General features: G+C 48.0%; 2 protein-coding genes across 3 annotated transcripts; one reads left to right on the top strand and one right to left on the bottom strand.

The window, feature by feature from the left end:
- The first annotated feature begins 1,443 nt into the window (after nucleotides 1-1,443).
- mtif2 (mitochondrial translational initiation factor 2) lies at nucleotides 1,444-9,336 on the top strand. Of its 2 annotated transcripts, none has more exons than XM_028409517.1 (15): nucleotides 1,444-1,556; nucleotides 2,380-2,540; nucleotides 2,831-2,948; nucleotides 3,281-3,452; nucleotides 3,522-3,682; nucleotides 3,790-3,966; nucleotides 4,046-4,185; nucleotides 4,372-4,496; nucleotides 4,562-4,766; nucleotides 5,688-5,940; nucleotides 6,017-6,157; nucleotides 6,231-6,395; nucleotides 6,484-6,624; nucleotides 6,709-6,975; nucleotides 8,443-9,336. In XM_028409517.1, exons 2-14 carry the CDS (start codon nucleotides 2,382-2,384, stop codon nucleotides 6,876-6,878), a joined length of 2,127 nt encoding a protein of 708 aa, XP_028265318.1. In that variant the 5' UTR covers nucleotides 1,444-1,556; nucleotides 2,380-2,381; the 3' UTR covers nucleotides 6,879-6,975; nucleotides 8,443-9,336. The 2 variants fall into 2 exon arrangements, with proteins under 2 accessions (XP_028265318.1, XP_028265325.1); XM_028409524.1 differs by lacking the exon at nucleotides 1,444-1,556 and adding an exon at nucleotides 2,059-2,063.
- Nucleotides 6,977-10,283, bottom strand: sde2 (SDE2 telomere maintenance homolog (S. pombe)). Its single transcript, XM_028409538.1, has 8 exons — nucleotides 10,115-10,283; nucleotides 9,131-9,233; nucleotides 8,932-9,043; nucleotides 8,620-8,789; nucleotides 8,402-8,525; nucleotides 7,861-8,046; nucleotides 7,591-7,789; nucleotides 6,977-7,400 (listed from the first exon to the last, which is right to left on the bottom strand). Exons 1-8 carry the CDS (start codon nucleotides 10,214-10,216, stop codon nucleotides 7,194-7,196), a joined length of 1,203 nt encoding a protein of 400 aa, XP_028265339.1. The 5' UTR covers nucleotides 10,217-10,283; the 3' UTR covers nucleotides 6,977-7,193.
- Between the last annotated feature and the right edge of the window lie 797 nt (nucleotides 10,284-11,080).

Here is an 11,080-nt window from a genome sequence, read left to right on the forward strand (position 1 = left end):
CAAAATAAATGCAAGGAATAACAAAACAGTAGGGGATTTCATAAAACAAACAAAAACAGAAGGCAAGATACATTTAGTTTTAAATAAAAACAGAGCAGCAAGGGTGAGATACAAATACTATAGAAATTAGAAGAGCAAAAAACGGGAGAAGTTCAGGCTTAATTTTTTGAGTGATGAAAAAAAACATTTAAATTCATTCAGGAAAGCAGGAAAGGAAGGTTTACATTTTCTCCATTTAGCACAATGGATATGATATTTACCCAGGAGGATGATGGCTACTGTATTTGAAGCAGAATCAGATCCCTGCAAAAAAACCCTTCTGTCATAGTCATGAAAAATCTTGGCTTTCAAGGAACTACTAATGAATTTATTATTACATTTTTTATCAGTTAAATTGCAATGTCCTAAAGTTTCTAATCAAGTGAATCAGAGGTAACGGGATCAGTTTGCATAATTTACTGTCTTCTCTGTGAGAGCAGTTAAGGTGATGTTTTTCTATAAAGTCTGAGTAGTACAAAATGGTGCCATCATCATCCATTAAATCTGTAACATAAATAATGTCTTTCTTAAACCAATCACTCTTAAAGATTGATTTTCGGTTCAGTGTTATTACTCTATTGTTCCATAGGGTGGAATTATGGGGAGAAAAGGTGTGGGTAAATATCATTTTCCAAAAGTGCAACATCTGTTTATGAAAATTGGACAGTTTGATGGGGATCCTGTTCACTTCAAAATCACATTTCAAAATAAAGTCTAAACCTCCTATTTTATCAAACAAGGACCTTGGAATGTGGAACCACATGGAGTCGGGCTGTGTCAGACAGGATTTGATCCAGTTAATTCTAAAAGTTCCAATCATAGATTCAAATTCTGGAGCTTTAATACCACCTTTATCATACTCTTTTACAAGCTGAGACCTTTTTATGTAGTGGGTTTTATTCCTCCACAAAAACTGGAAAATAACTGTGTTAGCTTTAGTTATGTTTTTAGAGGAAATATATAGAGAGTGACACGGGTAGATCAGCTTGGAAATACCTTCAGCTTTAGATAGAATGGTCCTACCAAAGATAGGAAGGTCTCTAGTTAACCAGTGACTGAGTGATATCTGCAAAATACACGGACCACTAACAACACCCTAATCTGCAGGTCCGCGCACCATCCGTCCATCATTGCTTTAATCTGACATTTGAAGAGAATTATAATTCCGCCTCATTTTCCCTGTTTATTCTACTATGAGTTGAAAACAAACAATCTTTCCTGTTTTCGATGTATTGACTGTTTTTCGCCAGGTTGAAGGGCCGGGTGTACAAGTGCATTAAATAAAAATGACCGTTTACAAACAATGATGCCTAGCAGTACTTAGCAATAAGTACTTTTAGAATAAAAGCTTGAGTGTGCAGAGTGATCATAGAGGAAAGCCGTACTGCTCCGGACCGGCAGGGGGCGGTCTCTGGAGCGTCCCCGGCCTGTCAGCCACTGTCATGGCGGCCCCCTGACGGAGGTTTATGTCACGGTGAAACGCGTTGACGAGCTGGGAGAAGACTGCAGCCTGTCAGGTGAGACGAGGGCCGGGCCCAGAACTCCGGGTCCGCTGCCCACACGTGTTTCTAACCAGAGAGGACCGAGCTGGTCCCGAAGTGGACCAGAGTCCGCTCAGAGACCACCAGCCTTCAGTTACCGGCTTAACGTGACGTCAGAGTTCCGTGATCAGGGCTGGAGGGATTTCTGTGAGCTGCGTGCGAGAACCAGATATGATCGATATGATCGATATGATCATTCTTTTTGTTGTACATCGGTCTGTCTTGCGCTCAGACTTCTCGGCAGATGGTTCCGGCTCAGTCTGGAAAGCCCGTCACTGACTGAAGGTCCGGGTTTCTGTGACTCCTAATGAATCAAACGGCTCCATTAACGCGGGGTGCAGACACTGTGTGTCCTTAGAGGCCTGCGCTGCGGACACGATCCACACGACCCCCCTGTCCCTCCATCAGCTCTTTAGTTTTTATAGTTCTCTAATTCACTATTGATTAACTGATGATACAAACAGGATGACATCAGCCTGTCATGTGTGTTCCTCTCTCTCTCCTTCATCCTCTCTGTCCTGTCTCCCTCTTCTTCTCCTGTCTCTCTGCTTCATCCTCTCTGTCCTGTCTCCTTCATCCTCTCTGTCCTGTCTCCCTCTTCTTCTCCTCTCTCTCCTTCATCCTCTCTGTCCTGTCTCCCTCTTCTTCTCCTCTCTCTCTCCTTCATCCTGTCTGTCCTGTCTCCCTCTTCTCCTCTCTCTCTCTCCTTCATCCTCTCTGTCCTGTCTCCCTCCTCTTCTCCTCTCCATGGATAACTTGAATTCTTTACATATTTACGTCTCCTCCTGTCCATCTGCAGGTATGAATGTGATGTCCTCAGTGATGCGCGGGGCCTGGCGGCTCGTGCACACTGACCCGGCTCTGCTCAGCCGTTTCCTGTCTCCGGCATTCCTCTGTCCCTCCCGGAGCCCCGCCTCCCTACTCACCTGTGGGCAGAACAGGAACATCGCCTCCAAACAGGTCAGTCCCATTTCAGGGGCCCCTCTGGTCCTGGAGGTGTTGTTAGCCGAGACGGGAAGGACCAGGAAGGTTTTCCTGTTTATGATGAAGGCATGAACAGAAACTGCCAGCGTGGCATTAGCATGGTGACATGTTTGACCGTCCAGTAACGACCATTCAGATTGGACAAGGAGCTGAGAGGCGGTCCTTGGTTCAGTGGTTCAGGGTTCCTGCTGCTCTGTGTCTGTTTAAACAAAATGTCAGGGTTACACCGTCTGTGATAATCATATTCTAATAAAATGTGTCTACAGGTCAAAGGTCAGAAGAAACAGCAGAAGAAGCAGACAGTCAAAGTGGACCAACAGGAAGTGGAGATCAGACACGGGATGACGGCAGCAGCGCTCGCTAAGGCCATAAACAAAGACTTCGGTAAAAAAAAACGTGTGTGTGTCTGTGTGTGTCTCTGTCTGTCTGTGTGTGTGTGTGTGTCTTTGTGTATTTTTGTGTCTCTGTCTGTGTGTGTGTGTGAGTGTGTGTCTCTGTGTGTGTCTCTCTGTGTGTGTCTGTGTTTCTGTGTCTGTGTGTCTGTCTGTGTGTGTCTCTGTGTGTGTGTCTGTGTCTCTGTGTGTGTCTGTCTGTGTGTGTCTCTGTGTGTGTGTCTGTGTCTCTGTGTGTGTCTGTCTGTGTGTGTCTGTGTCTCTGTGTGTGTCTGTGTGTGTTTGTGTGTCAGTCAAGTGTCAGGTCACATGTTTGTCTCTTAGATCACGTGTTGGAGGCCCTGTTGAACACCTCAGTGGATCTGGACTCTCTGGAGCCACACTCTGTTCTGGAGGAGCGGTGGATTAAAGAGGTGGTGACCCGGTCCGGGATGAAGTTCAGGTGGGCCAAACTGAGCGAGAGCAAAGAGCGACCCAACAGAGACGCCCACTGCAGGTAATAGGAAGTCTGCACTGTTTCAAAATAAAGGTTACCCTGACCTCTGATGATCTCTGACCCTTTCAGGCCTCCAGCAGATCCCGCCCACCTGGTGAGTCGCCCCCCGGTGGTCACCATCATGGGTCATGTGGACCACGGAAAGACGACCCTGCTCGACAGCCTGAGGAAGAGCCAGATTGTCTCCACAGAGGCCGGCGGGATCACACAGCACATAGGAGCCTTTCTGGGTAACTACCCTTTCAAAATAAAAGCCTCCGCTGTGTTCACCTACATTTAACCCTTCTGGTTCGTGTAGTCTAAATAAAGTTCTCCTGCCTTGGTTTGTTTCTTGCAGTCCAGCTGCCCACAGGAGAGAAGATCACCTTCCTGGACACTCCGGGTCACGCTGCCTTCTCCTCCATGAGAGCCCGTGGAGCCAATGCCACCGACATCCTCATCTTGGTGGTGGCGGCTGATGATGGCGTCATGAACCAGACAGTTGAGTCCATTCAGCACGCCAAGAGGGCCAAAGGTACGCTGCCAGCAGCTGGAGGGTGGAAAATGAAGCTACTTGTCTATGGTGATGTCACTATGATGTCACTGTGTTTCAGTCCCTCTGATTGTGGCGGTGAATAAGTGTGACAAACCGCAGGCCGACCCTCAGAAAGTCAAACAAGAACTGCTCGCTCACGATGTGGTCTGCGAGGAGTTTGGAGGAGACGTTCAGGCAATTCACATCTCTGCCCTGAAGGTGACTGATCAATAATCAATACACATCACTCCGAGGGGATACTGATCTCTGTTCCATACACATTCCTCTCACTCTGTTTAAAGATACACAGGTGTGGTCAAAGATGGAGCTCAGAGTGGTATGAAGTTAAAATGGCCGTCGGTGAGCTGTAGTGAGGTCACTGTGATGTCACATGATGTCTTTCAGGGTGACAACCTGCTGGCTCTGGCTGAGGCCACGGTGACGTTGGCGGAGGTTTTGGAGCTGAAGGCGGATCCCAGTGGCCCCGTGGAGGGCCTCGTCATCGAGAGCCGCACCGACAAAGGCAGAGGGTGAGTCACAAAACTCTGGTTCTACAAGTCTGTGACACGCCCACTGACCGGCGCCATCTCCTCAGTCCTGTGACGACAGCCATCATCCAGCGGGGGACGCTGAAGCGAGGCTGTGTCCTGGTGGCGGGAAAGAGCTGGGCTAAAGTACGCTTCCTGTTTGACGAGAATGGACAAGCGGTGACGGAGGCCGGGCCAAGTGCAGCCGTGGAGGTGGTCGGCTGGAAAGAGCTGCCGTCTGCTGGAGAGAGCATCCTGGAGGTTGAGTCTGAGGTGAGGTCCAAACCAGCAGATGATTATTGATTATTTTAATAATTATCAGCGTCTTCAGCTCCAGTTAACAGACAGCGCCTCTGTGGGCGGCCTGGTGGTGTTGTTGTGGAGCATGTGTGACCCCGCCCCTTGTGTCAATCATCCATCAAATGTTAACCAGCGAACTGTCAGCACTGAGAATCACAGGACTTCCTGTGGGAAGCTGTAAATATTCTATATATAACAACTATATTATATTTTATTATATATTATATTATATTTGCAGGCCTGAATATTAAAGTAGTCACATATGAAGTGTTCAGCACTGTTCGATTCTTAAAGGCCAAGTTTGGTGAGCGGAGCACACGCGCACACACACACACACACACACACTCACACTGAAGCAGGATCACATGTGCATTAGTGTGTGTGTGTGCGCAGTGTAATGGCTGAACAGAACTTAATCCTTATGACAGCATTTCACTAAACCGACACAAGGAAGTGCAGTGAGCACCACCACCTCCACACTCAGCGCAGCCAGAATCCAGACTGGAGAGACAACATCAACTCCTGTTGGAGCTGAATGTGTATTTATTAACTGCAGATAAAACACAACCCGTCTCAGTTTGTTCATGTCATTGTCTTTGTGTGAGATGAAGTCATGGATTGAACTCGTGCAGGCTCGGTGCAGCATCAGCAGCTCGGTGTTAGAGCCAGATTACAGGGATAATGATGGTTAGTAATGTTTGGAAAACTGCCCTGATCAACAGCCCAGAGTATAAGAAGACCGTCACAGGGTCAGAAAACCCAGACTGTGTGTTGGCATCAAACTGAATACTAACACTGACCTCTGCTTTGTGAATGAGACCTGTCGCCTTCAGTTGTAGCTGCTGCTTCCTGTCTTTTTCAGACTAAAAGCCTCTGATCTTTGTGCTCCTGCAGCAGAGGGCTAGGGAGGTGGTGGAGTGGAGGAGTCAGGAAAAGGAGCAGCAGAAGCTGCAGGAGGAGCAGAGTGCCATCGAGCTCAAACAGAAGCTTCATCAGGAGGAGTACCGGCAGGAGCGTGAGAGGATGACGCACCTGAGCTGGAGACAGAGGAGGGTGGCGATGTACCTGGCCAACAAGGACAAGTTCTCCTCCAGACCCAGCGAGAGGGCGCAGAGCGAGCAGCTGAGCCTGCCGCTCATCATCAAAGGTATGTATGTGGCCTGCCTCGGATTGACTCCGTTCACTGCGACGATCCTTACCTGCCGACCTTTGACCGCCACCAGGTGATGTGGACGGCTCAGTGGAAGCCATCCTGAGCATTCTGGATAGCTACGATGCTCAGCAGCAGTGCCAGCTGGAGGTCATCCACTTCGGCATTGGAGACATCTCAGAAAACGACATCAACATGGCCGACACATTCAGAGGTACGAGCAGCAGGCCAGAGGTCAAGGTTTCATGGCGTCCTAGGTTATCACCGTTCTTTGCTCTTGTGTGCAGGTTCCATTTACGGCTTCAACGTAGCAGCCAGCCGACCTATTGAGCAGTTGGCAGCAAAGAAAGGCGTCCCGCTGCGTCTGCACAGGGTCATCTACAAACTGATCGACCAGCTGAAGGACGAGCTAAGCAGCAAACTGCCGCCGCTTGTCTCCGAGAACATCATTGGTGAGTCCTTCAGAATGCTAACTATGCTGACGCTCTGCCGTATCCCTTGAATGACATCATTACCTCACCTGTTGTCCTTCTAATCCAGGCGAGGCCACCGTGCTGGCCATGTTTGACGTCACTATTGGGAAAAAGAAAGTTCCTGTGGCCGGCTGCCGCGTTCAGAAAGGTCAGCTGGACCGCAAGCTCAAGTTCAGGCTGATCCGAGGACGCGACGCCATCTGGGAGGGTGAGTGAAACAGTCACTTCAGCGCCTCGTGGGTTCTGATGTCGCTCTAGTGTTACATTGATGTTCCCTTGATGTTCTCCTCAGGTTCACTGTTGGCGTTGAAGCACCTCAAAGATGACGTCCAGACCGTGCGGACGGGGATGGAATGCGGCCTGTCGATTCATGGCAACGTGGAATTCAGAGCCGGTGATGTCATCCAGTGTTTAGAGGAGGTGGACGCTCCGCACGTCATCTCCTGGGACCCGGGCTTCTAACGTCCCATGATGCTCTGCTGCTGGCAAGCCAACTGAGGAACTGAGTGCGGACTTAAGTCTAATCTTTACAGTCTTGAGTAAAGATGTGACATCACAGGTTTGTTTGCTTCAAACCGGTTTTAATAAAAACTTCAACAACAATCAATCAGTGACATTTAAACATCCTGCTTTCTGATTGGCCACCAATACACTGATCTGATTCATCAACAATCACAAAAATGTCCAACAGGAAGTTCAGGAAGAGTAAAAAACAGTCACTGCAAACAGGAAGTGACATAAAAATGCTGGGTCCCGTTAGGCCAGTATGGTGAAAGCTCACTTCTTACGGGTCTTGGCTGGTTTGGCAAGCAGCACTGGGTCAATCTGATCTGGACTCTGCCCTTTGATGGCAAAGAGGCGGGCTGCACGCTGTGACAGCGTCCCCCCACATTTTAACCCTCGAGACATCAGCTCCTCCTTCAGAACATCCAGACCCAGAAACTCCAGCTCCTGGACTGACGACACAGTGGACAAGTCCAGCTCCTGGAACAAAACATGGGTCAGAAATCACAGGACATGTGCAAGTCTGAATCAGCTCATTCTAAGTCATGTGACCCTCATGAGATCACCTGTAATCCAAGTCTAACTGAGCTGTTCTTTAAACCCTCATGGTAATCTGATCATCTCATTTATCGATTATATTACTGCAATGATCAGGCACTAACAAACTCACCGGCCGAGAAGGACAACTGGAGTCTGACTGTTTGGATGTTTCTGAAGGATTCTGGTCCTCTGAGGGTCTGGCGCTCTGGATTCTGGATGTTTCTGGAGGATTCTGGTCCTCTGAGGGTCTGGCGCTCTGGATTCTGGATGTTTCTGGAGGATTCTGGAGGCCAGTTGATGTCGAGCTGCAGTCAGACACAGGAGACGAACTAAAAGAAAAGACCTTCATCAGACACTTTAATCATAGGACAGTTAACTGAGGGAGGGTGTGGTCTTTCACCTGCTGCTTTGCCTAGACTCAGCCTCTCCTCTCTGTGTTGTCATGGTAACAGCAGCAGCAGAAGGTCCCGGCTTCGGCTCTCCTCTCTGTGTTGTCATGGCAGCAGCAGCTCCACAGCTAGATGTACATGGAGAATCCTCATCGTGGTCCTCATCCTCTGAGCTGAGCAGCTCGTCCACCCCTGTCCTGTAACCATGGCAACAGTTGTGTGTAGACACCAAAGAAGAAAATGTAAAGCCTCAAACATGGGCTGTGCCTGAACCCTCCGTCACTCGCTGCTGTGCTGTGGACAGTTTATTGTAGCTTGCATCATGTTCAGCCTTTCACTGTGTCGTCATTAACGTGCAGCATTGCTGCCAGCTTGATACATGTTGAGAACAATGCAGTATTATTGCTACTGTAGTGACAATCGCTTGCAGACCACTGTTCGTGGTGCATTGTGGGATAATGTTTGAGGATTCTCATTACACACTGGGACATGCAGCGAGTTGGGGGAGGTTCTGGACACAGCCTGTGGGTGCTCTTACATATGAAGACTGACCAGAAACGGGCTGATGATGCTGTCTTTTGTTTCTTATGCAGCTGCTCGCTCTCATCAAGGTTTGGTCTCTTGGCTGTGGACACGTCATCAACCTTTACCTGACCGCTGGAGGACACCTGCAGACCTGGCAGACACACAACTGCTGTTACACACTCTCTCTTCACACAAACGATGAGTCCTCTGATGGTCGGGATTCTGGACCCGGACCTGTCACTGACCTTTGAGCACCGAGTCCTCAAGCCGCTCTGACAGGTTGTGACACTGCTGCTGGTACTCCGTGTCAGTGAACTGGTGTTTAGGCTCTGCCAGCTTCCTCTGCAGACGCTCCAGGCGGCGCTGCTCCTTCTCCGCCTCGCGCTCAGCCTGCTTCTTCAGCCAGTCTGCCATCCTGCATTGACCAAAGAAGAAGATAATTCCAGCATGTCCAGTGCCACTTTAATTAGAAATTACATGATCCATGTAGGACAACAGTGTGTTGTCTTGTGGTGACCAGGGTTGAGTGGGTATTAAAATGTGACTTCAGCTCTCACTCTTTTTCGTGGTTGACATCTCGCAGTCGCCGTCCACTCAGGTCTCTACAGGCCTCTCGATTGGTCGTCTTCTCAATCTGAGCGCCGAGAGCGCGCAGCATGGAGCCGAACCCTGAAACACACACATCAGACGTGACCTCAGGTGTCAGACGGACACAGCCATCTGTTTTTATGTTGGAGACTATTTCAAGGAACAGACCTCCTTTTCCTCCGCAGAGGCGGGGCTCCAGGCGATAGACAGCTCCATGCTGCAGAGGCTCCTCTGGATAGGACAGGCGACCATTTTTGATGATGTAGAAATCCTGAGACACAAACACACAGAGTGAACATTCACGCTGAAACATGTGAGCGATGTGGCTGCTGTGATATATCGATTTGATATATATAAAAAGACATTAACATAAACTACTCATTCTGGGTCCAGGTTTTTGTGTCACCTGTTTTAGTTCTGCCTGTTTGTACACCTTTTTGGCAAGACACCGACTACATTTACATACACAGCAATAATCTGATATTAACCCAGTGAACAGGAATAAACCTGCCGTCCATGTACACACCTTACTCTGAATATTAAACCATAATATACAAGGACCTGGATCAGAACATGCTGATCATGTAAAGGTCGGTACTGACACATTAACCAACACATGGATTCTTAACGTGTTGTCCTACAAAAATGTTTTTTTAGTAACTTTCTTCTGTCTACCAAAGGAACTGCAATATAGTACCATCAATCAGATGGTTATATAAACAGGTTATAATAACCAACACAGAAATCATATAATTACACATCTTTATCAAATTAAAAATAACAATGTAATTAGATTACATTTTTCAGTACAAATATATTATAAAGGTGCCCAGTCAAGGCTGTGGGCAGTAGGTGAAGGGAGAGGCTGCTAAATAGATGATAATAAAGGCAATACAAAATAATAATCCCTATTTTTACTGTGTTTTAAATGATAAAACTAGCTGACAGCAGCTAAGTGCTACTACTTCATCCATCCATCTTCAACCGCTGTTCCTACTTTAGTTTACTGTTCATCAGCTCGTCACGGACTGATGTTAGCAGACGCTAGCTAACAAGTTAGCTAACTAACGAGTCAGTGTTAGCTCTCGGTAGCACCTGAGCTAACGGGAACCGCCGCAACTGAAATGAACACGGCCTGGCGGAAAGACAAACCTGCTCATGGGCGAACCGATCCAGAACGTCTCGGACCACGGAACCACCCGGAAACACGAAGTTGGAGAACCTAAAAGTCGGCGCGCTCACGAACACCTCCATGTTGGCGTCTTCAGACTAGAGCTACTTCTTTCCTGCTGCCTTTAGAAGGTGACGTCAGCGCGTCCTATTCCCGTCACCGTGGCGTCACCAGAGCCTGGCTTTGATGTCTCGGCTACAGTGATCACGTGGTTCATCAAACAGCCTGCGTGCTGCCGTTTTCTGCCATGGGACAGACAGCAGAGGGCCTTATTTCATGGTAGATGTCAACATAAAGCCCACAAAGGACCACTGAAAGTTCTGCATCTATTACTTTGAAAGGGTTAAAAAAATTACAACTAATAATAACAATATTTCGTGGCCACAATTTGTTTCTTTTTGACCATGTCACAGAGGGGCTCTGTAGTTCTGGAGGACTTCAATTGTACAGACGCTCTCTGATAGCAGGTTGTATGCAGAAGCATGTTTAGTCTCGCACCACGATGCAGACAGACAGAGAGAGATAATGTTCTGCTCAGAGAATCCTGCAAACGTTACACAAGCGTATGAGCTAAACAAAGGAACAATATACTTAGGTGGCGATGAGGCCATTCCTCAGAGACTTGACTCTGTGCAGTGGGACATGGACTGAACATAAGATTTAAAGAGTCTGCTCACTCCTATCAGAAGGTGTCTTATTTACCATGTTGAGGTTTCAGTATTACAGGACTCTAGGACTTGCTGCAAGTCCTAGAGTTGCACAGAGTCAAATCTCTGAGGAATGGCCTCATCGCCACCTAAGTATATTGTTCCTTTGTTCCATATATATACAATAAACACGGTTTTATAAAGAGGCAGGAACCAGTCACTCAGGGGCCACGGTCTGCCAGGGCCAGCATGGAACTTAATAATTGAGACTCCATAATTAGTTTGGTTGCCCAGCAACCA

The sequence above is a fragment of the Parambassis ranga genome, chromosome 1, assembly GCF_900634625.1.
Source record: "Parambassis ranga chromosome 1, fParRan2.1, whole genome shotgun sequence".
NCBI lineage: Eukaryota > Metazoa > Chordata > Actinopteri > Ambassidae > Parambassis > Parambassis ranga.